General features: G+C 39.1%; 1 protein-coding gene and 1 long non-coding RNA gene across 2 annotated transcripts in view; one reads left to right on the top strand and one right to left on the bottom strand.

Annotated features, from left to right (window-relative positions):
- The window catches only part of LOC127425258 (gamma-aminobutyric acid type B receptor subunit 1-like), a 193419-nt gene that overhangs the window by 106383 nt on the left and 59547 nt on the right, over positions 1–27489 (bottom strand). Inside the window, exon 7 of the mRNA XM_051671006.1 lies at positions 3109–3269. Within this exon, the coding sequence (XP_051526966.1) occupies positions 3109–3269 (161 nt within the window). The remainder of the gene's footprint in view (positions 1–3108; positions 3270–27489) is intronic.
- Positions 1957–12450, top strand: LOC127425261 (uncharacterized). The gene is made up of 3 exons (XR_007894596.1): positions 1957–2148; positions 5286–5389; positions 11696–12450. It is a non-coding gene; the product is annotated as an uncharacterized LOC127425261 (long non-coding RNA).

The raw sequence follows: 27489 nt of genomic DNA on the forward strand, positions 1-27489 counted from the left end.
ATGAAAAATTGATTGTGTTGATCTCGGTTTTGGACACACATTACACAGAACACAGAGACAAACCAAACTTTTACTCTTAACACGCATTGAAATTATCTCTGTTCTAAACTTCTTCACTAACTGGTGATTGAGATCTGAAAATTTACCAGCCAATACCAATCACAGACATTTTTAGTTGCATAGCAAATATTTTTTGATGCATATGCAAGTGATTTACTCAGATTGTAGAGTGTTGCTCCCCTCGTACCATCCAAAGCACTGTCACCCTGCAGAGAACAGCGCCCTCCGCTCTGATCAGAAGGGGCCCTGAACCAAGCTGGACGCTGATTAAATGAAGCAGCTCTTTCTAAGTCACAGGAGGGAAGATTTGGGTCTGAATATCTAAAACCTAACGTAGATTAAGATTTCCTGCTTGCTTTCCCTCCTGATGACACAGCGCTTTTGCGCTCTCTAAATGTAGCTGTCCATGGTGCTGAACTGTAATCAGTGGCAGCTCTAGGTGTCTGTGTGTGTGTGTGTGTGCGCGCATGTGATAATTCGGATACACAGGGGTTCGGAGTACATCTACCTTCCGCAGGAGAACAGAGATGCTGCACTCAATATGTCAGAGTTTCTGAAGTGGTTTACGTGGAAGGCTACCTTCGTAGATTTGGTTAAAGGAACAGTGCACCCAAAAAATGGAAATTATGTCATCATTTTACTCACCCTCATATTTTACAAACCCATATGACTTACTTTCTTCCATGTAAAACAAAAGGAGTGGTTAGGCATTACTTTAGTCTCAGTCACCATTCACTTTCATTGCATCTTTTTTTCCATATCTTGAAAGTGTTTTGTTGGAGCCATTTCATTGGTTTTGTTGGCTTCAATGTTAAATAAGAATGTGCACTAAACTATTAACTAAAATGTGTGTTTTGATATTATGCTTACAATTATGAAATAAATATGATTTATTGATTGATTGATTGATTGATTGACTGATTGAGTGATGGAATGTATAAGTTTTCATTGTTTGGATATACTGAGATGTTAATTTATTTGATTTGTTTTTACCTTTATTAATTTGGACAGGTAGAGTACAAGGGTGGAGTCCTTACCATTGAAACCAGAAACAAGTTTTAGACACGGTTGGACAGACACGGGTGGACATGAACTGTTTTCTAAGGATGCACCGATATTAATTTTTTTGGCCGACACTGATTCTGATTTTAATGAAAAACTATAGGCCGATAACAATCCCGATATTTTGCGGCTTAACTTATTTTGTCATCAGATGGCTGTTTTACTCAGGAATGCTTAAAAAATGTACAAAGAGGTACAAAAGCTTTTTCACTGTTCTAACCATAAATAATTTCCATTGAACACTGAACATAACAGGCCAAAATTTTAAAGAGAGCATCAGTGAAAGATAAATACATGATAAAAAGAGAAAAGAAAGATAAAAAAATGACTAAATATGATAACATGGTGATTGATGTGAATTTTTTTTATTTTGTACTTCTGTTTTTGTAGTTTAAAATGCAGCCTTTTAAGGTTTCATAAGAAAGTTGTCAAAGTCTGCTGGTTTCAAAGTGTTTTGGATGGTTTCCCTCATGCAGCCTATTCTGTAGGTAAGTGCCGCTTTCACAACTGTCATGTTCCTTTTTTTCTTTTCTTTTTTTTTTTGCAGTTTTCTGCATTAACGTGAGAATGAGTCAAAATAAAAATTAAAATGTTCTTAGGAGTGCCAACCCTTCTAGATAATGTGGCTATTATTATACCTGGATTGTGCATTTGAATTCACAGTGTTTTTACAAAGTGTGTTACTTATTAATTATAAATAAACCATGGTTTTTGGTTTTAATTTGGTCAATTACTGGCCAATAAATATCAGCAGCTGATTCATCAGCGCATCCCTACATTTTTCCCTTTTGTTTTACCACATTTTATGCAATCAAATTAATTTTACGAATTAAAATTAAATCTACACTGCCCAGAGATTATATGCGTCATTCGCGCTTTTCATCATCGGGACAGTGGCTCAAAATTGAAGGCTCGGAGCCACAACGAGTCACAATGTATGGTGACTGAGGCTGTCATTCTGCCTGACATCTCCTTTTGTGCTCCACGGAAACAGAAAATGTCATACAGGCTAGGAACACTATGAGGGTGAGTAAATAATGACAAAATGTTCATTTTTTGGAGTGAACTATCGTTATAACTGCCCGCACTGTGACACTAGCCAGTTCATTTCTTCTATTTATCCATCTGTCTCTGCTTATGCAACAATTATGAAGGGCATGCTTTTTTATCTCTTTTGTCAGAGCAATCTGTGGCCTTATGTGTTTGTTTGAACAGCAGTGGTCTTGGTAACTGTTGTCATGCCAACCTCCACCCCCAGTCTTTCCTCCTTCTCCTGTATCTTTGAAGAGGGGTTCCAATGCAGACCCGCTCCAACCAATCACGGCAAAGCTCTTAGTAACACCGAACAGTCACAGGGAATTAACTGTGTATCTGTATGTCTTTGCTGTTTAAAACTCTCACTTGCTCTTTCACTTTACATATGCGTGTGTGAGTGTGTGCAAGAGGGAGTATGCACTGACATCTCCTGTGTGGGGGAGGAGGGATGCAGGTGGGAATGGTGGAGAGAAGCAGAGAAAAAGAGAGAGAGTCGAGCAAATAGAAAGATATGGTTGGGGAAAGTGGAAAGCATATAGAGCTGCAATGAATAGATTTTTGCAAGCAAACCTCCGTGACAGTATGATCGCTGAACAATATGATGCTTTCAAAACATTCCACTGCACAGCTGAAGTCACTTTGAATCAAGTACAACTTCTCATTTAATTAACTAAAAACAACATCATGTTCATTAGCAGCCAGCAAAACATTAGTATACAACAGCTGACCCAATAGAGACTTACTGCTGTAGTTAAATGTAAATGTCCTCCAGTGAACACAAATCTTCAACAAGCCATGGATAATGACACTTACACACTGTTTGAGTAAATACCATTAACCAGCATGTAAACACTCTTTTGGTATGCCTAGTTCAATGCACACTGAAATGCATACTGTATGTTTTACTATCAAACAAGTAATTATGGATGCCCACATGCAGTGCTTACTTACCATACTGTCATAGTGGATTAATTCAAGCTCATAATCCGGTAGAATATCCGTTCTCTTGTTCACCAGATCCAGGGCCATTTGGGCAGCAGGGAGACAAGCTTGTCCACCTGGCCATCCGCCGCTCATAGGGAACAGGGCTCCGATGTAGAGTTTCTTCTTGCCTAGAACAGGGCAGGACCAGGAGAACAGTAAAGTAATGGTGGCCAAAACAAAAGGGAAACTTGACACCCTGCACCGTCCTTTGCTGTGATGTTGCCAGGATAGTTTGGCCATAGTGGGCAAGAGTGTATGCCAACACAGTTTATGATATTCTTGATACTGCCTTACATGAAAGGCAAAGCTTGAGGGAGGGGAAATAAAAAAATAAAAAACTATTTTAGTAAAAATGTTTGTCCCTCTGTTAATGCTGAATGTATTCTCATGTGAATGCTGCACTGCTAATGACCCTAAACTTTTATGAACTTATATATATTTTTATTAAAATTACACTTTTATTTTTGTTCCATTCAAGACGTAAACATAAACGCGACATCGATGAAAACTGTTCAAAGGCATGTGGCAAGTGTCTAATTAATTTAATAAAACTGTGCGCACAGGCTATATTAACGTCGTGTTAATAAGGTCAATTAAGACGCAGAAGTCTCGCGTTCGTTCGCGACTAAGCGCGAGACTTCACCTCAACTTCAACGTTCTCTGTTTTGCATGTATCGTAGTAGCGTTAAACGTACGAGAGTTTTAAGAATGCATGAAGTTTTAAATGTCGTAGTCGACATTAAGGTCACGGAGCCAAATGAACTGATATTAAAAATGAACCCACAACAGAATAACGGCTATTACAGACAGTATATCAGTACTCAAAACAATACAAGACGTCAAAACAATAATTTGTCACCACAGTTCTACCTAAGCCAGTTACTCTCTAGATAAATATCAGAGTTTTAGGTCCTATAGAATGTTCTACTCACGCTTCTCCCAAAACCAGCACCGGATATATCAAAGAAATTAACGTTACATCTTTGTTTACAAAACCGCAGTGTTATATATTGTCCACTATCATCCTCTTTGCGTCTCTTTGGAAAAACGAAACGTTGAATTCAGCGAGAAGAAAGCCAGTAAATTATGGCTACAAAAACGGAAGACCGAAAATCTCGTTGAGGCTGATTGGTATAAAATCCAGTGAGAATGAAACGAACGAAATAAATGCCGAACGAAGTCGTACTGGTGTGTGTATTTGTGCGTAGGATGCAGCAGGGATACTGAGAGAGGAAGCGTGTAGGCTGAGAGAGAAAGCGTGTGTGTGTGTGTGTGTGTGTGAGAGAGAGAGAGAGAGAGAGAGAGAGAGAGAGAGAGAGAGAGAGAGACGTTGATTGTTTAAAAGAGGTAGATTAGTGAAGAGGGGCTCACTCTCGTTCTCCGTTTCACAAAGCACTTTGAATTTCCAATCCCTTAAAACCCAACGTCTCACGTTTGTTATTGCCCTCCTCCAACCTTCTTCTCCAGCAACTACACCCAAACCATCCACCTCCCATCCTTAACTGGAAACACACACACCCTATGCCTTTTCTTACTGTCTCTGCCTCAAACGTTAATTACAAACACAATTTAATTATCAAGGGGGGCCACGATTGCCCACCAACAATTGCACATTCAGACATGCACAATTTCCCAATTTACTCTTTGCTGCTTCGAAATGGCACTCACTTTCTTTGACTATTTTCTATTGCGTCAATGTAAGAACTGAATCTATTCAGAATCATTAGGCAGATTCGGCTGTACACTACATTATGAATCACAAGCTCTGTTCTTCTCCCACACATCTTCAATTCCACTGCACCATCTCATTCTAAACTCCCAGTCACAATGCACACTAATCCTGCACTTTACAGCGAAAACATTGTGGTAACCAATGTGTGCGGCGCGTGCCATGGAGGAGTAACAATGTGTAGTCTTCAATAATGTATCTCCAAACTGATGGGCTGACATAGATCCTTACTCTAACTCTCTCCTCATCTCGCTCTCTCACCTTCCCCTGAACCCAATGTTTTTTTCTGTGCCTTCAGTTTAATGTACAGACGTCATTTTTCTACATGTTCAGTGGCTTCAGAAACATATTCCCTCTACCCATAATCCTGAGAGTTGATGAGAATCTCTTCACCTGTCTATCTGTTTTCTCTCAGCTGTGTTTATTCCCTGCCCACACTTGACTGATCTTGCAACTTCTCTCGCTGCAAGAGCACACTGCAAGCTTGCTTTCCCAGTTACATCACATCAATACTCTAAGGTAAGGGTGACATGAGCCATGATCAAGCTGACCGCAAAATGAATAATGAAACTCAGACCAGAAACATCAGATATCACTTTTGCTAGGTGCCTTAAGTACTTGAGAATATTACATCATATTTTTGTCGACATTTTGGTGTCAAGCTTGTTAGCAACTGTGGGATCTGCTTGCTTTAACGTCAACATGAAGTCAAAGTTGACCCTATTTCCTTTATTAATACATGTTCCTGGTCTTTGTACATGACTCATCAGTGCACTTTATTCGAAAGAATAATGTTTGTCAAAATAAAAGTGATAAAAAATATCAAAGCAATAACTTGCTCCACCTCTGAAACATCTTTCCTTAGAGGTTTTCATCATCACAAAGGCTGCAAGGCTATTAGTTAATGTTATACAACAGTTAGTTCCAGTCCTCTCATCATTTACTCTCCCTCATGCCATCCCAGATGTGTATGACTTTCTGTTGAACACAAATGAAGATTTGTAGAAGAATATCTCAGCTCTGTAGGTCCATACAATGCAAGTGAATGGTGATCAGGCCTTTGAAGCTCCAAAAAGGAGATAAAGTAAGACACCCGTGGTTTAATATCCTCTGAAGCTATCCAGTTGGTTTGGGTTAGAACAGACCAAAATATAACCCCTTTATCACTCTGCATCTTGTCATTGCAGTCTCTAGACACAATCATGATTTCAAGCTCAATTACACTAACTAGTGATTGATGCATGCACAGATCACTGGATGGTGCTATAGGAAGTGTAATCAAGCTTGAAATCATGATCGCCAAGGAGACTCCTGTCAAGATGTACAGTGAAAAAGGAGTTATATTTTGGTCTGTTCTCACCCAAAACCAACTGGATCACTTCAGAAGATATTGATTAAACCACTGGAGTCTGATGAATTATGTTTATTATGACTTTATCTCCTTTATGGAGCTACAAAGACCTGATCACCATTCACTTGCATTGTATGGACCTACAGAGCTGAGATATTCTTCTACAAATATTCATTTGTGTTCTGCAGATGAAAGTCATACACATCTGGGATGGCATGAGGGTGAGTAAATGAGAGAATTTTAATTTTTGGGTGAACTATCCCTTTTAGCCAGCAGGTGGTGACAAAAGACTGTCTTGTGTGTGCTTTGAGCAAGTTGAGCTGACGTTGACAAACTGTGTGTCATCAGTCAGTGCGTACATTTCTTTGAAGTCATCTGGAATTGTCTCTCACTCCATGATCACTTGAATTACTACTACACTATAGCTGAGAAATAGAGTTAAACTAACAGCTTCAGCATTACTGCCAATCACAGCTGAGAGTCGTGACAGATGGGGTAATCAAACACTCTCAGGGCGCCTACCTGATACAAGTTTCCCAGTTTGGGAGAAAATGTAAATTTTCAACATAGCGGAGGAGAGAACGCTTTTTCTGTTGCTATAAAAATAAGAGTTCCCCAAGAAATACACAAGAAAGAAACTAAATGTTTTCTCTCTGACAATAAAACACTTGAAAGTGAGTGAAATACTTGAAGGATAATTCTGATAGCACGTATGGCAGCATCACTCCACGATCGTATCGGATTACTATCACACTACAGCTGAGGAATAGAATTAAACTAACAGCTGCAGCATTATTGTTCATCATCGTAACAGACGCAGGTAATCACATGCTCAGTCTCTCTCACTCTCTCTCTCTCTCATACACATACACTCACATGTCCTTGTTTCTCCAATAACTTGCTAGAAACAGCCCAAGCTGTTGTTACTAGTTCTAGAGTGTGGTTTTTGAATTAGTAACGGAGGCCTGGTTACATCTTTTGAACTAACAACATGTATTGTTGTTAGTGCTGTATTATCCATCTATCAGCCCCATTCACTTTCATTGTAAGTGACTCATTGTAACCTCGATTTCTGCTTTTTTTAAGAAAAGGAGAGACGAGTGGAAATACATTTTTGTGGTAATCTGTATTATTATGCCACAAATGCTGTCAATTGAGTTTAACTTGTATTGAACCCAGAAATTCCCATTCAAATTATAACATTTAAGATGTTTTCAATATGTCCATATTGTAAGTTCCAGCATCTATCCAAATGTACAATATATATGCTTAAAAGTTATGTGCAAATGACTATGTATAATAATGAGATCAGGCGGGATATGCTGAGATGCTCTCGAGGGTGAACTTAACATTAAGCCTTCATATCCCGGTCAGACAAACCTCCCCAAAGTGGGTGCCATGGTATTTCAGGAGGCATGTATTCTTTAACAATTAACTGGTCTGGCTACATTCTGGTATGAAACACCCAATTTCACGATCCAATAAATAACTGATGGACAAAATCATGTACTGTCCTACATTTTTTTTTATTACATCACATTACAGAAGTAAAATTGGTTGTGAATGCCATTTCATGTTGACTTTAAACACCTAGAGTAATTATGTAAGAGGAGCATTTTAAGTGAAGTGCTCAACTGGAATGGAATAGCTGCAGCGGTTTTGGAAGTTCCAATTTCTACACTCTCTCCAGCATCAAAACCCAGAGGTGCTGGTTATATATCAGAGTATAAGCAGCTGCTGCAAGTGGCCTGGGGTTGTGCCAAAGATGAAATACACTTACATAGCTGTGGCCCATAAAGAGTATCATTAAGACCATGCAGTGATGGAGTCAGTGATAGGCTGAAATTACAGTCCATATGCTGTCCCTCTGTCCACTCTACTCTTCCATAGCAAATCAAGATTGTGATGATTAATTCATGATTTCACTTTATCGAGCTTGTTAATAACATGGATTCAATCTGATTGTTATCATTTCCTTCTTCAAAAGTTGCTATGTTCAGAATAGCATATTAGCATACTACTCTATTTCTGCAGAATCAACCTCAATTTCTAACATATCTTTCTTGACTCATTGTTAAACTGCAATCTGCTGTCAAATAGTTTTGTATGAGTGCTAAACTTTCCTACCTAGATGTGCCAGTTGTGTGCATGTCTCTTGTATCACTCTGCAGTCTTTTTCATCTCACATAATAAAATAATTTAAACTCAAATCAATATTTCATGTCCATTTCATTATTTGAAACATAATAAGGATAATATACAGACAGTCATTCATTATCACAAAACAAACCTCTTCAGGATGCTACAAGATCCTGTCAGGGTTTATTTCGCAATAATTACAGTATGGCTGCACATTATTCCTCTGTCATGTGTATTCTGTTGATTCATGTCTTTTATTTTGAAATTCTAGTTCCTGTTTCATGTCATGTGTTCCTGTTTCCCTTGTCATGTGATTTCTGTTTTCCCTCCATGTTCATGTGTCATGTTTTCATTGGTTTATTGTTTAATTAGCTTGTTATGAACATAAACCAATGAGTTCTGTTTGTTCATTGGTTTATGTTCTCCCATGTCTTGTATTTAAGCCCTCATGTTTGCATTGTCTAGTGGTCAAGTATTGAATGTGATGGTATGTGTTCGGTATGTTGTTCCTGGCAAGCTAAGTTTATGTCTAGTTCATGTTTATGTCAAGCCAAGTTTCAAGTTTATGATTGTTCATGTTTGTAGTTAGGGTGTTTCACGTTTATTAATAAACTGCACTTGGGTTCTCATCTTCATCATCGTCTTCATCATTGCCATCATTGTCAGCAGTTCCAGCACACGTTACATTCTCACAAATATGCATACTGTTTCACATACACTGGCAGGCAAAAGTTTGGAATAATGTACAGATTTTGCTGTTTCGGAAGGAAATTGGTACTTTAATTCAACAAGGTGGCATTCAACTGATCACAAAGTTTAGTCAGGACATTACTGATGTAAAAAAAAAAAAACAGCACCATCACTATTTGAAAAAAGTCATTTATGATCAAATCTAGACAGGCCCCATTTCCAGCAGCCATCACTCCAACACCTTATCCTTGAGTAATCATGCTAAATTGCTAATTTGGTAAAGAAAATCACATGCCATTAAATCAAACACAGCTGAAAGCTATTTCGTTCGTTAAATGAAGCTTAACATTGTCTTTGTTTCTGATTTGCCACAGTATGCAATAGACTGGCATGTCTTAAGGCCAATATTAGGTCAAAAATGGCAAAAAAGAAAAGCTTTCTCTAGAAACTCGTCAGTCAATCATTATTTTGAGGAATGAAGGCTATACAATCCTTGAAATTGCCAAAAAACTAAAGATTTAATACAAAGGTGTACACAACAGCCTTCAAAGACAAAGGACAACTGGCTCTAACAAGGACAGAAAGAGATGTGGAAGACCAGATGTACAACTAAACAAGAGGATAAGTACATCAGAGTCTCTAGTTTGAGAAACAGATGCCTCACATGTCCTCAGCTGACAGCTTCATTGAATTCTACCTGCTCAACACCAGTTTTATGTACAACAGTAAAGAGAAGACTCAGGGGTGCAGGCCTTATGGGAAGAATTGCAAAGAAAAAGCCACTTTTAAAACAGAAAATCAAAAAGAAAAGGTTAGAGTGGGCAAAGAAACACAGACATTGGACAACAGATAATTGGAAAAGAGTGTTATGGATCTTAACCCCATTGAGCTTTTGTGGGATCAGCTAGACTGTAAGGTGCGTGAGAAGTGCCCGACAAGACAGCCACATCTATGGCAAGTGCTACAGGAAGTGTGGGGTGAAATGTCACCTGAGTATCTGGACAAACTGACCGCTAGAATGCCAAGGATCTGCAAAGCTGTCATTGCTGCACGTGGAGGATTTTTTGATGAGAACTCTTTGAAGTAACATTGATGCTTACACCATATCCATTTTAGCGCTTAATAACTCATTAGTTACGTGAACTTGGACGTGTTGACACAAAACTAAAATCTAGCCTATCAGATAGCGTGACTGAAGGAAGGAGCTTCTGATTGGCTAAATCATTTTGGTAAGCATGTTTACCTTGGCCATTTGTAGTAACGGTCCTGACTACACATTGTGATCAGTTGAATGCCACTTTGGTGAATAAAAGTACCAATTTCTTTCTATAAGAGCAAAATCTCTACATTATTCCAAACTTTTGGCCACCAGTGTACTTTTAAAAAATGTAGGTGGTATAAAGTATATACTGTGCAGTATGCTAGTATTCCATTCTGAACATAGCCAATATCCCCCAACTCAAATTTTCTATTGAAAAATCTAGTAAGCTGCCTACAGAGACAGCATTTAAACGGAATATACGCATGTTAATGTACCAACGCAAACTGTTCCTAAAGTTCACTTAAAAAGCAGCTTAATTATGCTATCTCCTTAGATACCTTGTTTTAGGCTCTATACATCAAAGATGGTGGACAAAAGCAAAAAACTAAATCAATGATAAAAAACATATTTCATTCAAAAAGAAAAAGTATTTGTTAAAAATAGTTAAATGTAATTAAAATGTAATATTTTATCTAATGTTTGCATGTGCTATATATTTTTAAGCTGGTTATAGTATTGTGATTATAGTGATTATATCTGTTAGCTTAGCAAGATACTAACATCAAACTCTGTTGAAATCAACTGTGAGTCGAGTCGAGTCTCCGGTTAGAGTTTATGTTACAACATCTTGTTTTATTCAAACTATACAATATTAGAGATTATATCATGTAACAGCATCACCTTCATCACAATAAACTCAGTGAAAAAATAAATCCAAGATGGCTGACAAAGTGAGAAAGAAAGTTAAATAAATATACACTCACTGAGCACTTTATTAGATACACCTGTACACTTGCTTATTCATGCAATTATCTTATCAGCCAATTGTGTAGCAGCAGTACAATGCATAAAATCATGTATGTACGGGTCAGGAGCTTCAGTTAATGTTCATATCAACCATCAGAATGGGTAAAAAAAATGTATATCAGTGATTTCAACCATGGCATGATTTTTGGTGCCAAACAGGCTGGTTTCAGTATTTCTCCTAGGAAACATAGTGCTCCTAACAAAGTGCTCAGTGTGTGTATATTTCATTTAATAGAGAAAAGTTTTAATAAAAATATTTGCATGTGCTAGGCTATTTATTTTTATTAGTGTTGCAGTGTTACTGTAGCTTAGCAACATGCTAACATCAAACTCTATTGAAATCAATTGCAAGTCGAGTCACCTATTCGGGGGGCTATCTGTGTGGCATGCAGAGTTGTTGCCTAAGTAGAGCATTCTAAATCAGTCACTAATGAATTTCCATGATGGTAAGGATGCTGCCTTAGAAGGCAGCTGCATATGTAGGAGGCAACTCACTTTGTTTTGGAACAGAGCTAATTCTGAAATATTTCTCTATTCCTTTAATCCCTGTGTCTTTTTCTTTCTGTCTTTTTCTCAGTTTGCATTAGAAGGACTATTGTATAAGTAGCATTTCTAGTGTTGCTCAGAAAAGGATCACGACACAGAACACGGAAGTCATCAGAATTAGTATGGATATCCACACATGCTTTTTGACAAGAATGTCAAGGTTGAAGGCAACTGGGAGAATATGAAGCAAAACGGCGTCTCGAGAGAAATCTCGCTGCTGTCATGTGCACCTCGCAAAGCTTCTGCGCGTGGAGGTCAGCAGCTCTAGCCCAGACTCCCTCCGCATACTGAAAGATCCAACAGCCTACTGTTAGCGTCCCTGTGGGCCACCTTTCACTGTCTCTGCCAGTAATTCAGACACCTGATGCACTCCATCGTTGGTTTAATGGGACCAATTAAATCACTCTCTCCAGATCTAAAGACATGGAACATTTTAAGGCACGGCCATATCCAAACTGTCTGCCAGTGGGTGGGGAGTCGAATGGAATTGATCCTGAGATAACAGACCAATTCAAGTTTAAATGGACTGCGGTCAGATCTGACAGTTGCAGGAAATTATCTAAATGTGTGGTTCTCAACTGGTTTTGCTCTAAGATCCCGATCTTACAATGGACATTGAGTCCCAACAAAGAACCAAAATGGTTACACATACAAAAGTAAATAAAAATGTCTTTAAAATCAAAATTTGTCCATTTTAACATGAACCACACTGGCCAAACAATTTGCAAAATTAGTAACATGACATGAAAACTTAAAAGGCATAAACAAGAGCAGAAGTATGATTTACCAGCCATAACATATGTTACAAATACTAGGCTAAATATTGCATTAGTATTAGCCATCTTATCAAGTGACAGATGCATTTGTGGCAAAATACTGCATAGGTTGATTGGACATATGGCTTTTGATATCATCAACAAAAGGGTAACATTAGTTATATTTCAAGATAAATTAAAACTGTAAAAGTATTGTTTATTGTTAGTTCATGTTAACTATTGCGTTACCTAAAGTTAACTTATACAACCTTATCATAAAGAGTTACCAACAAAAGACACGCCTATTTATTTACCAAATATGTACAATTATATGGTAAGTTGCACATATCTATTTACATTTCACACTGTTTTTCAGTGCTTCCTACAATTCTAAAGCAAAAGATCTGCAACCCATTTTTGGGGTGCAACCCGCCAGAGAATCACTGATCTAAATGATTGTGCCAAGTCCTTGTGTTTCTCTGAACCTTAAAACCCAAACAGAGAGGTTTTTTTGGCGCCAAATTGGTGCTGTAACATTGCAAACATATGTGTGTGCTCATTCCAGACAATGGAGAGAAGCTAGCTCCTCTTACTAGGGAAATCTGACACCTTAAGTGAAGGATGGCAACTCCACTGCCATAAAACATGCATTACTCAAGTGCCACAGGGCTTAGAATTATGACAAAGCCTTATTTACAGGGTTGTGTTGCATTGAGAGTTAATAGATGATGTTAGGTTGTATTTAAGTTACAATTTTCCATTGTATGCGCCCAAAGACACCACCAGTCACTTACTGGCCCATCAGCAAGGAATGACGAGGTAACAGCCAGGGACGTGCCGTCCATATAAGCAAGGTAAGCAGTGCTTACCTAAAGGAAGGGTAAAAAGAAAAATGACACTATGAAATATCTAAATATAACTGTTAATATAAACTACTGTTTTCGTTCAAATTTGTCATCTTTCATCTCAGTTGAGCAGCACAGACAGTTATTCATTTATTCACTTTGGTGCCACCCTCAGGTATAAGCAATTTATATTATGCTTTCTCTGATTCAAAGCATTGTTTATCGCACTTTCTTTCAAAACCGTACGTTCATTCAAAGTCACGCCCGTTACTACAAATGGCCAAGGTAAACATGCTTACCAAAATGATTTAGCCAATCAGAAGCTCCTTCCTTCAGTCACGCTATCTGATAGGCTAGATTTTAGTTTTGTGTCAACATGTTCAAGTTCACGTAACTAATGAGTTATTAAGCGCTAAAATGGATATGGTGTAAGCATCAACGACCTATGCGGATTTGGCAAAGTTAATTTCAATTAAAAATCGAGAAAGAGAGGCTATCGAAACTTCAACAAGCGGGCAACTTTTGCAATAAATTGACAGAGATGTTCATTCACAAGGAGAGTGCATGGATTTTGTGTTCAAGTAAAGGTAAGTTAATATATTAAACACCTGTGTTATTGATACTAGGTCATAGATACTAGGTCATTGTTTCTGGTTAGTCTGAGGCTATGAATTGGTGATCTGGCAATCATGTCCTTTTTGTGTTATGTCTGTTTTATAGTTCTAACGTTAGGGTGCAGCCATGTCAAAGTTACATTTTCCTTGTGCATTCAGGTTAAGATTGTTGTCATTGGTGGTTAGATGAGTTAATTGCTGCTGTCCATTCCAGTGTTTCTGAACTATAGGAAGAGTGATGTGTGAGGTCTATGATGTTGAAACATATAGCCTGGCAATAACTGGCAATATTTTCTTTTTCTTTTTGTTGTATGTCAAAACAAGCTCTTCTGGCACTATGGTTCATTGTATGATTTAATGGACATAAACATGATTGGCTCAGTATATGACAATCTTTAATTTGTGTGATATGAGCAATATTACTGTCCTGAATTTATAACAGTTTGGTCATGAATTTCGCCACTGTGACAACTGTTTCCACTGACTGGTGGGTTCTGAGGCAACAATTACGTCTATAACATTTCCGCGACATTACACTCACCCATATAATGTGTTCTGGGCATAACGTTTAATAATGTGTATTAAAAATCTTTGATGCTTGCCCAGTCTCAAAGCCCAAGGCACGTGCCTGGTAACAGCTCATCATGGGATACAACTGACAAAAAAAGCATGTATTATGGGATACAACTAGACAAGTGTTTATTATTATCCTGCCTGCAAAACACCTAAAAATCAACGGTCAGAATATATTTGTCATTAAATTGTAGGAAAATGTCAGAACATGTTGAAACATTCTTGGTTTAGAAGTTGTTTGAGGACAAATAAGCTCAGCTTGAACCCACTATCAAGACATATTGTCAAAGAAAATGACAGCCCACCGATATCATATAAGTATGAGAGGCCATATTATAAAGAAGAAAGACATCTTCCGCAATTACAATCGATTCTTTGACCTCTACAGACAAGTGGAAATAAGTGAAATGACAGGTGGCTGCTGGCTAATGATCATACAGCAGAGACATGTGGAATAGTTGCACAGGTTGCCATGTCACAGAGTCTTGCCACGGCTGCAAGGTCACAGCAGGACACAGTGATTGGCTGCTGTGGTTACCAGGTCACAGCTGGGCAGCTTGATTGGTTCTTGAGGTTGCCAGGTCACTGCAGGTAGTTGTGAGGACCAAGACACCACTGATACACTTAACTTTCTCCGAGGTGCACAAAGGATGAACAAAGGTTTTGCTATTTCATGCAGAATTAGGAACTGGTGATACAACTTTTATTTTTTTCCAATCTGTTACCAAGTACTATCAAGACCGATATTGTCAATATACACTATATTATCTGTAAAAATGAAAATGATGAAACTGGGCAGGGGATTTCTCAGCATAAATCAGATTTCTGTATGGGTAACATCAGTACAAAGTATCTGCCCATCCCTATATAAAATAATCCAATAATTGAAGAGTTTGACTCAGGAATCAAAATCAGAAAATAGTGCATGCATTTTAGTAAGTAAATTAAAGTCGTCTGATTTGATGCTCCCCTCCTACCTGTTCCTCAGTAGAGAGTCTGGGGTGAGATCGCAGTGGCAAGCCACAGATTTCCCTCTCATCACCCCAGTTATGCTTTTATTTGCCCAATGTGGAATGCATTCTCTAAACAGATTTGTTAGATTTGACACCTAATTTCATTTACTGCTAAATGCAAGAGTTCAGAATTGCATCGTCGCCCATTCCCCCGGCCTCCCAGAAGTAAATGAATCAGAGAATACTACGAGACAGATCACTCAGCCATCAGAGAGATGACTGAGGAGCTAAGACTACATAAAACGTGGAAGAAATAAGCATTGCTTACTACACTCTTCCTTGACTGGCAGGTATTAAACCATGTCTGTGTTTGGCGCTTTGATAACACGCAATAACAACACACTGGGAGAATCTAACCATGGTGGGATTGCAGCGAGCGAGCCTCAACCGCTGCTTGCGGCAGCTCCGCTGAATTGGAGTGTGAAATATGACCAGGTGCTGCTTAATAACACACCTGCTGTTTTCAGCGTCTGTCCCTCTAAATCCTCCACTAGCCTACTGACAGTTAATGCTCCTGGCTAAGACGTGCCAAAAATGCGTGCTTTAAAGCGTGCAGTTCTTTCAAATTACTGTTGAACGCCGTTCAGCTCTGTCTGTTGAAATCATTTACTCCCGTCTGGTAAGCCTATCAGATCAGGCACAGACTAATTATGGAGAAGCATTATTTTCTTTGGGAATGCTTTATGTAGCGTATGGCAGGTAACAGCAATTGTTCAAACAGCCTCCAATAATTCTTGCTGGGCAAATATTCCAGTACACCATTGCTGCCATTAATTGTCATTGCTTTTGTGGCATATGCTCTCCGTAGTTGAAGGAACTATTTTGCATTCTTTTTCTCACACTTTTTTAATTAAATGAATGACAATAAAACTACTCAACCTGATTTTTGTATTTACATACCCCCTCAGCCCAATCATAAGGCTAGAGTAGCCCTTCCTGGACACCAAACCTCCTGAGACCCCCGCGTGACTGCTGTGTGCTTTGTCTGTTTCTCTTTTTGATTTTTAACTAGTAGCACCTAATAAACGAGCAAAAAAAAAAATAATAATAATTATAGAGCAAATAGTGTGACGAGGAGGAGGTCGTGGTCGGGCAGTGAGGATTGACGCCTGGTGCTGAATTATCCCAATCAGCCGAGAGAGGGATAAAGAGGAGCTGGAGACGCCAGTTCGAGAGACAGAGAGAGTTGCACACAGCTCGCAGATGTGTGCATTCTGCGTTGGGCTGGGAAGGTCAACAGTGTGATCGTCACACGGAGCTGTGTGTGTGTGCTGCCGTTATTGTGCTGAAAAGCACTTATTATGTTGTGTCTGTGTTTAATTAAAGTCTTTTGTGAACCGTTTACCCGGCACCCACTTCCTCCTTCTTAGGGAAAGCAGAGATCTGTCACAAATAGTTTTTCTAAAAATGCATGTCCACATATGTGGATAGTGAGACTACGTTTAAATAAAACTAAGCTATAGAAAGTATTTTTTTTTCATCAAATTATATTTCTAGGAGTGTTGGATATTCATGTTTTTGAGACATTTCAGCTGATTTTCTGTAAAGCTGAATAAATAATTCTTATTCAAAGTAATGTCCAGCATCATCCTATCACTGCCAACCATGTTAAAATAAAATTATACATTATAAATTCTGAATCTATGTCCTGATTATCATTGTCCCATGTCTGCCAAACATGTTGAGTGATCCAAACATCATCTACAGCCTGAAACTGAACTTTAAATAGCAAGTTTGGATTGAATGCACTTAGCTGCATAGAAAGCTATAGGATGCTCCCTTGCTCCCTATTTAGTGAATGACTTAACCTCCATTGTGCTGTCTGTCTTCACTGGTCTCAGAACAGTTTGAAATGCACCTTATTTTTATCCTAACTCCATATAAAGCCTCTGAAAGCAAACATTTTCAGCTTTTGGATGAACCCATTGATTCTTAATGTGAAAATGCATAGTAAATATATAGGAATGCATTTACTAATGTTAATGAATAGAATCGTATTGCACAGTGATAACACAATTAAATATAACAAAATATATATTAAAATGAAACGCAATTACCTGCAGATGTGTTAGAGTTGAAAGTTATTCAAAATAACTAACATGTTTTTTCTACTTTTGAGGAAATGTGGTACGAGTTTCCACATATGTGGACATCATGTTTACCAGGGCACTGACGCGAGAAAAATGAATGAATTTTTTTAATGCCGCATATCAAAAGAAACTAGAGACTCTCCTATTAACAACCAAACAGGTTTCAATGAAAGTACTTAGAGATTTCTTACCAGAGGCACTTTTGTTGGCGCTGTGTCCGTAGGAACGCTTCAAGAAAATCAATGGCATGCTGTTGTGTCACGTGACTCGGTGCGGCAGAAGTTAACCCTTTAAATGACTGTCTAGAATCTTGTGAACAGTACTCAGTCAGTTTTTATTCATTTAAATTATGCGTTGCATATAGTAAAGTCAAAATACAACGTCCATGCATGTGGACTTGGGGTCGCACAAGGCTAAACTCAAATTTCACTGGATAATGTTTAGCATTATCATTAATATTATGAAAGGGGCCATTAGTACAATTATACAATGATAAAAACAATCAATATTGTGGTGAATGCAGATTTACAAAGTAATTTCCTCTTCCTTGAGTTTTCACAGTTGTAAAAAGAACTGCATAGGCCTTTCTATGGTTATAAATTGGTTTCTGTGTTTTGATAGGCTGAGACGTGATGGGAGGAGAATAAAGAGAAGTGCCTGCCCATTTTTTAGCCACTTTGGTTCCAGAAGTATTTTTTCCATTCATTTTCCATAGGGATTTCATAAAATTCTTCATGATAAAGTTCTAATGTGGCCTTCAAGTGGAGTCGATGATGGCTGAGATGCCGAGTTGGAAGGGGCGTGTCGACAGGAAATATGATGGAAAGCATTGATTTTGCATAATTTGTTATATATGACAGAGCTCAAATTCAAGTAATGTAAAGTGAATTTATTACAAACTATAATTTCAAGCAAAAACTTATATAAAAATTAGATAAAAAGACAAAGGTACAAGACTGTGTATTTAACGTCTTTAATGAGGGGCACTGTGAATGAAATAATCAAATTAAAAATGATAAAAAATATTAATTTTAAGAATAGAATCAAAATGTTTCAAGTATATTCCAAAATATTCAGATATATGTATACTGTACAAATATTATATAAGTAGTTTGAGAGTGTTTTTTTGAGACCAACTTGACGCCACGATTTGTTTGCCGCAATTCTCTGATTGGTGGATTTTCCTCCTCAGACTCATTGGTAATGTAGTTTTTCACCAGAAATCTCGCTATTAAAACAAGATTTTATTTCTATTATTATATTGAATATTGATTATTAGCATACCATCAACAATCTTGGAGCTCACAGTAGGTCTGTCTTTAAATGTTTATAAGTTCCTATATAGAAAAAATTAATTGAAATGAATGGGACTTCAGATCCTGACTGAAGCACTTTATAAGAATATGTATGGGGACGGGCATTCTCATTCTAACAAGGATCTGCTTGGACAGAATTTTGTAATATATCATCAGTACTTGTTGGTCTGTTTTTCCAATAGAGGATGACTGTAAATTATAAAAGTATGTATCTACTAAAAGTATCTGCTAAAAGTGAATTTTGTTAATGTGTTAGAGTACAATAGCACATAGATGGCCTCAAAGCTAACACACATAGACTAAAAGCACCACAACTCTAGTTTCGATTTCATGGGTCATTAAAGTTGTTGACTACAAAAACCATTAAATGAATCAGAAATATTTTAATCTATTGACTTCCCTAATAGTCATATTTTCTGTTTATATGTTTAACAAAGCAAAATCTAAATCTTTTTCAAATATCCCCTGGTGCACACACCACTGTGCTAGATAAAACTACAGGTTTTGTAGAATTTTGTTCATCGCCAAACCATCTCCAATCCTGCTTCCTACTCCACCTCCTCCTTCTGTTTTTGGATTGTCTCTTTGTTGTTCATACACCACCAACTTCTTCTCCATAACTCCTCTTTGCCCATTCTTCATTACATTCATCCTACCTGTCCCTTCATTGTGCTGGATGAAGTAACGTTAATGCATGGCCTTATCTTTCCCTATTTCCCCCCAAGCGCAAGTGAAGCAAAGGGTTGAATTGTATAGTCATGGCGCTAACTCTAACATGATGTGTTTGAACTGAAGACACGAGCAAACACCCCCATCAGAATAAATGCACGACCCTTGCCCCCCACCTTGTGTTCACGCCCTACCGTTATATGTTATTGCCCCCCTACTGTAACCATTCTAGATCCGGGCCACTGTTAATGTGATCTGCCATGCTTCAGTAAAACACATTCTAATCTCTCTGGCTGTATGGGTAGAGTTGGATCCACTCTGCTATATCTGGCCATGCCATCCCTTATGTTTATGGGCCATCTCTTATGAAGTGCATGTCATTGGATTGCTCATTTCATTTTTGGAGAACCCTTGTGTTTTTGCACCTTGGCGGCCACAATGAATAGGAGGAAAGGGAATTAATAGGATTGATGCCGTTGTGTTTCAGGGTCTCCAAAGGCAAAGCGAGAATCTGAGGCAGGGGAGGCATTGATAAACCATGTAACAAGTCAGATGTGATTGCATCAGCATCTTCCTCTCGCACAAAGTTGTGGTGAATTCACAGAGCATGGAGTGCATTATAAAGAGGCTTGTAAAAAAAAGCCCTCTGATTGGTTCCATTACACACATGCAGCAGGAATCATTAGGAAAGAAATGTTTGCAAATGACATCGTAAATATGCTTACGCCATGCTGGAATATAATTCTTTCAGTTACGACCACGTGATCAGCACAGTATAACTCGTTATTTTCAAATAGCCTACAGAGGAATGCTAGCATTAAAATCAATGGTCTTGCTAAGGCAAGCATCATTATTACTATTGCTCAAACTTAGGGTGACAGATGTGAACAAACCAATAAACGTTGTATTAAGCTTGTATTAAACTTTGGTGATTAATGTATCCTGCACCATTTGTGAACATGAATGATACCTCAAATCATGTGACATGTTGAGGAGAGGTGTACTATATCTTTTCTTTTATCAGACCTATGATCTTCGGCTGGCGGACAAAGCAATGGGCAAAAACATATAGATTGACACTAAAGGCCCAAACATACTCTACGCAAGTATGTGAACGCAGACATACTGTATCTTGCTACGCAAACTCGATTTCACGCATCGATGCATTGTGAAATGTGTCAGCGCTCAATTCATAACCCAACACAAGTACGCGCTGCATTTTTTGTAACTGCCAGAGAAACGCAAGAGCGCACGTAATGTATGTACAACAGGACCACGCGTTGGCCATGCGTTTACCAAGCGTTCGCGTCTGTGTTTGCATACTTGCGTGAAGTATGTTTCGGCCTTAAAGGAGGGTCACTGGCCATATTATAGGGACCAGAATATCATAAGAGATTTGGGAGTGGGCTCTTTTTACTTGGGCCAATAAGCAACCACCTAGAAACTACCCAAAACACCCTAAATGATGTGCTTACAACCACTCAAAACACCTCAGCAATCACATAGAAAGGCCCTGGCAACCAACCAGAATACCTTAGTAACCCCCTAGAACACACTAGCAAAATTCTACCAACCACCCAAACACCGTAGGCAACCCTATACAGTAGATATGCACTGCCACCACCCCCCCCAACAAACCCCTATAACACCCAAAAAACCCAAGCAACATACTAACAACTAACCAGAACACCTTAGCAACCACATACCAATGCCCTGGCAAGCACCCAGAACACCCTAATAATGTACTTACAACCACCCAGAAACTCTAACAAACCCCTAGAACTCTCAGAACACCCTAACAAAATACAAACAACCACCCAGAACACCTTAGCAACCACACAGAAACACACTGGCAACCACCCAGAACACCCTAATAAACCTCTAGAACACCCTAACAATGTACTAACAACCACCCAGAACACCTTAGCAACATGCTAACGACCATCTAAAAACCCCAACAAACCACTAGAACACCCAGAACACCCTAACAACATACTAACTACCACCCAGAACACCTTAGCAACCACACAGAAACACACTACACCAGAGCAATCATATACAGGCAGCAACCCAAAACACCCTAACAACATGCTAACAACCACCCAAAAACCCTAACAAAGCACCCCAAAAATATGCTAACAATCACCCAGAACACCTTAACAACCACACAGAGATGCACTACCAACCACTAAGAACACCCTAACAAACCCTTAGAACACCCACAATACCCTAACAATGTACTAACAACCACCCAGAACACCTTAGCAACCACACATAAATGCACTGGAAACCACCCAGAACACTCTAACAAACCCCTAGAACAACCAGAACTCTAGCAACGTGCTTACAACTACTCAAAAACACCACAGAAACCATACTGGTACGCACTGGCAACAACCCAAAACACCCTAACAACATGTTAACAACCACCCAACAACTCTTACAAACCCCTAGAACAGCCAGAACACCCTAACAACGTTCTAACAACCACCCAGAACACATTAGCAACCACAAAGAAACACACTAACAACCACTCAGAACACTTTAGCATTGTGGTTGTGAGTTCTGCTAAGACAGGCAAAGACCACACCCACCTTTTATTCAGAAAAAGTACAAATCTCATTGGGAAAGGAAATGCATGAAATTGACATCATAAACATGCTTACACCACAAAGGGATGAGATTCCATATTTACAAGAGCTAGACACAGTAAGAGAGAGAGAAAGTGTGAAGCGGAAAGGGAGAGAAAGGGAAGGGGGGAGAGAGGGAAGAGAGGGAGGGACATACAGCAGGCAGCTAAGCTCGTGCAGAAGATTAAACGGCTACGTGGGTGAGGCACTTAACCTAGGCAGTGATTATGATCAGGTTGATGATGTAGGTGCTTGGGGTCAGTGGACACGCCGATAAATCACTGTACTAATGACAGCGGCTTCATCACACCACATCCAGGCCAATAGCATGAGGTGAGTGGATCAGTTTTATTGTGGGCTTTTCAGACTATATTTAAAGTGTGAAATATCTACACCCCTACTGGCACCAAATGGAATTGCAATCTGTTTGTTTGAGCGGCCGAACATAACAACATTGGTTTAGCCAGTGGCGAGAGTTGTGGATGGGACTACCTGCTTGTCCAAACAGAGGAAGATTATTTGAAACTTGTTTGAAAACAGCTCTTATTTTTGCAAGAAAATTACAAGCTTCACCTTTAACCCTGCGTTCTCATCATTTTTAACTGCGGGTTTTCGATTGTAATGTTTAACACTTGTCATTTTGAAAGTGGTAGAGTGTGAAACAATGTGGTGCTAGAATATTACAGTGAGCACAACCTGACAAATATCACTGAAAAAGGTTTCCTGAGACATCACACCTGTTTCCGTGACGGCAACAAAAAAAGTGTCAGGGGACCAGAACATGTGTGTGCATGTGTGCGTGTAAAACATTACATGCTTGTCCTGTGCAATCAATGTTATTAATCTTGTAAATATACAAATAGACAGTTAATCCAGGGTTAAAAATAACCCTGGATAAACAATTTCAAGAGTGCAATTTCAAAAAGGCCATTGTCTTTAGTTTGTGTTTTGTGTTGTCCTGAGGAAAGCAGCTGTGTTGTAGTTTATGATTGAAACTTGTTGGGTGTTACACAGTATGTATTTTAGGTGTGTCATTTTCTGGTAGTCCATGTAGCAGAACTCCTCAAGTTTGTGACACAACAGTGGCTGTGGATGTTTTATTTCCGTGATGCATGCACTTGCAGGTGTAGGTACTGGGTGACATTGACAGGAATAAGAGTGCTAGCTGCAAATAGGAGTATTTTTTAACACACTGCGCTGGAGGTGCGAGTTTTTTCTGCGATTCCAGGTTCCTCCACTGAGTGATTGTTCTTGAATAATTTATTAACATTTTTAAATAAAACGCTACTCAGAAAATGAGGAGAGATTGACCTAACCCTTGTTTACTCTCTGCGGTTTCATTTTCTCTCTCGCTCCGCTGCGCACAGATTTCATACACTTCAGTGCTGAGAAAGAGATTAAGGCCAAAGATGCAGAAAGCAGTTCCAGGTTTCAGTGGGCACTGCGTAATGTCATGTAAATGCCATAGGGGAATTCGACCCAGAGGGAGACCTTTTCTATGGTAACCATGAAATTATCACACATACACAGTGAAATAGACATTCAAACACAAATTAGGAATGGATCACGATGGTCGAATGGTTGTCTAGCAACTGTGTTGTCTATTCGTGAGGTCTACTAGCCGACTAGCCAAGACCAGCAAACTAGTTAGAGCTGGTTTAAGCTGGGGTTTTTTTTTTTTTTTCAGAAGGGCTGGTCAATCTTACTAAATGACAAGTCGGTTGTTAGATGACTAGTCAACCACTGTGTGGCTAAGCTAGTCTGAGCTTGTTTAAGCTGGTCTCCCAGCTGAAAAGTTCCCAAAACTCCTCGAAAACCAGTCAATAGACTAGGCAGGGAAAACAGCTAATACCAGCAAACTAACCGAATATATTTCTTTTTTCAGCAAGGAGTTTATCTAAATGTTTTGTTTTAGTTAAGATATTTTCACAGCTGTGCTTTAATTAGTGTACTATGCTTTAGCTGTTAGATATCATATGACTTGGCTCATAAAAAAAGTATGACTTTTATTCCCTTTGAGACCAACCAATCAACAAACAGTATTTCAAATTGATACAATACAAGCATACATTTTTAGTTTGTCTCCTATTCACCACTTTATTGGGGTGCGGGGGCCTGGGTAGCTCAGCGAGTATTGACGCTAACTACCACCCCTGGAGTCGCGAATTCGAATCCAGGGTGTGCTGAGTGACTCCAGCCAGGTCTCCTAAGCAATCAATTGTCCCTATAGCTAGGAAGGGTAGAGTCACATGGGGTAACCTCCTCGTGGTCACGATGAGTGGTTCTCGCTCTCAGTGGGGCGCGTGTTAATTTGTGTGTGTCTCGCAGAGAATAGCATAAGCCTCCACATGCTGTGAGTCTCCACGGTGTCATGCACAGTGAGCCACGTGATAAAATGCGTGGATTGACGGTCTCAGAATCGGAGGCAACTGAGACTTGTCCTCCACCACCCAGAGTGAGGTAAGTAACCGCGTCACCGCGAGGACCTAGTGAGTAGTGGGAATTAGGCATGCCAAACTAGGGAGAACAGGGGATAAAAATTAAAGAGAAAAAGAAAAAAAGAGAGAGGAAATGTCTCTAAACAAATTTGGTTCTCATTCCATAGTTATTCAATATAATACAAATGGCTGATGTATGTCAATAACCTATAATACGCTTCCTTCGTCTCGTTCCCAACCCTGATGTGTTCTTTCTTCCGTGGTCCACAAAAGTTCATTTCCAATTTAAATCATGGTTAGGATTAGGATTTGGGTAAGGGGTTACACTTTATGGTTAGGTTTAGTTTAGGGGTTAAACTTGGGAAAAATTGTAATATCATTGCTTGTTGGTTCGCTTATTTTTCTTAATGGGATTAAAAGTCAAATGTTTTTGTACATAACAACTCTTCGATTTCTTATGATTTCACAATCATGTACTACTATTGGAGAAATTTTGCATTTATCCTCTTTACAACACTGCTGTTACCAGCAGTCACGTTATAACAGACATCTTTGACTGTTGCATTGCATTGTTTTTTGAACAACCTTCAACAAGTGTGACATCTTTAAGGCAGTGTGTCAATTTAAAAATTGTTTTGCATATCCTTAGTACAAATATACACATAAAACATGCATGATGCTTACATTCACAGAGGCACTAAAATGCTTCATAAAATGACCTTTAACATGCTGTGAGTTCCCTCAATATGTGGCAAAGTCACAGTGAGAGAGAGAGAGAGAGAGAGAGAGAGAGAGAGAGAGAGAGAGAGAGAGAGAGAGAGAGAGAGATTGCACTCTTGCTGTGTGTATCCTCTCTTAATTAAAATCCTCTAATGCAGCATGCTGTATGTTGGTAGCACACCAATCACAGAGCTTCACTCAGAACACCAATGCTGAACTGCAGCATTTCTTAAGTTGCTCTCTCTGGAGGGAAAGAATGTGCATGTCTAATGAGGAAAACCCATAACAAACACCCAGCCTTCATTACACTCATTCTTAGCCAACTATTTCATCAATTAATACACAAAATCAACCTGTCTCACCCACTAAGGCTTAATGATTTTCACAGACAGTGCTTACATTTGTAATGGTCACACAGTGTATTCAAAATGACTAATACGTCCTCTATATACATTGTCATCATCATTAAATCTACATCTATAAGGTGCTTGATTTAATTTCTAGAAGTGATATAGAATATAAATGTGTCTATACCATCTTAGATGCTTAACTTTTTCTGAAGAAAATGTAAGTGCTGCTTGCCCGTACTAAACTTGCCCCCACTAGTATGTTTTGCCATGGTGTTGCTATGCGGTTTTTAAGGTACTCTAAGTAGTTTTACCATGGAGCTATGTGGTTACTAGTGTATTCTTGGTGGTTGATAGGGCATTGCTAAACTACCGGGTATACTTCGATTTTCTGCGTTCCAGATCGGATCGCACCAGGCCGACCCAGTTGCCTTTCAAAGTACACTTTTCTGACTGCGAACAAATACGAACGCGTTTGACGCATGACCACTACAACTGCTTTGTGATACTCTTTTAGTACAGTCAATACGCCAATGATACGCACAGACGAGGGCCACGTTCATGGGTCGAGAAAATATGGGCCATGCACGTTCAGGCCCTGCGGACTGTGCTACTGACGAAATTTGCATCACACATACTGTGCGCGGAACGATCAGTAACACGGACAACCAAAGTACACTTTGGCCTTTAATGGTTGTCCACTGTTGTCCATAAGGTGTTGTGGGTTGTTGCCAGGCTGTTGCTATGCAGTTGCTAAGATGTTCTAAGTAGTTTTAACATGGTGCTGTTTGGTTGCTAAGGTGTTCTCAGTGGTTGCTAGGACGTTGCTAAGTGGTTGTCCACTGATCACGATGCTAGGGAGTGGTGGGTTGTTGCCACTGTGTTGCTATGCAATTGCTAAGGTGCTATAAGTAGTTTTAGCATAGAGCTATGTGGTTGCTAGGGTTTTGCTAAGTGGTTGTCCATGGGCCACAATGCTAGGGTATTGTGGGTCATTGCCAAGGTGTTGCTATGTGCTTGCTAAGCTGTTCTGATAAGTATTAGCATGGTACTATGTGGTTGCTAGGATATTCTTGGAGGTTGCTATGGCATTGCTAAGTGGTTGTTGAGGATCATTGCCAGGGTGTTGTTTTGCAGTTTTTAAAGTGCTTTAAGAACATTTTAACACATTACTATATGGCTGCTAGCATGTATTGGGTGGTTGATAGGGCATTGCTAAGTGGTTGCTTACTGGCCAAGATGCTAGTGTTGTGGGTCGTTGCCAGGGTGTTGTTATGTGGTTAGTAAGGTAAGGTATTGAGTGCTTTTTAGCAAGTTTCCATGTGGTTGCTAGGATGTTCTGGGTGGTTCCAAAGGTGTTGCTAAATGGTTACTAGGGTGTTTCGTAATAGCCCAAGTCAAAGAAGCCCAACCGCCAAGTCTCTGTGATGTTCTGGTCCATGGATATGGCTCGGGTCCCTACTTTAGTGTAAGTCTATTGGGTTTTATCATAAGTTCAATCGCTTAGAAAAGTACAGTTATTGCGCACCTCTCCTCAATTAGCTGCATGATTATGAATCATTCATTTCTATAGCACAAACGATGCAGGACGAGTTACACTGCCAAAGTCCAATAATTAGAGGGGTTTGTTTAAATACTTTATCCTAAATATGAGCAAAAGTATTAGCGATGCTTACCTCAGCATGCACCTAATTAGCAATAAGGTCATGTGATTTCTTTGACCGGCTCAATGTTTTCAGTTGAACAGTTTCTGCCTGCCCAAAGAGCCTTAATTACCATCACGGTAATGATACCCAAAAGATAAGACACTACAAA

Source organism: Myxocyprinus asiaticus, chromosome 34, assembly GCF_019703515.2.
Source record: "Myxocyprinus asiaticus isolate MX2 ecotype Aquarium Trade chromosome 34, UBuf_Myxa_2, whole genome shotgun sequence".
Classification (NCBI taxonomy): domain Eukaryota; kingdom Metazoa; phylum Chordata; class Actinopteri; order Cypriniformes; family Catostomidae; genus Myxocyprinus; species Myxocyprinus asiaticus.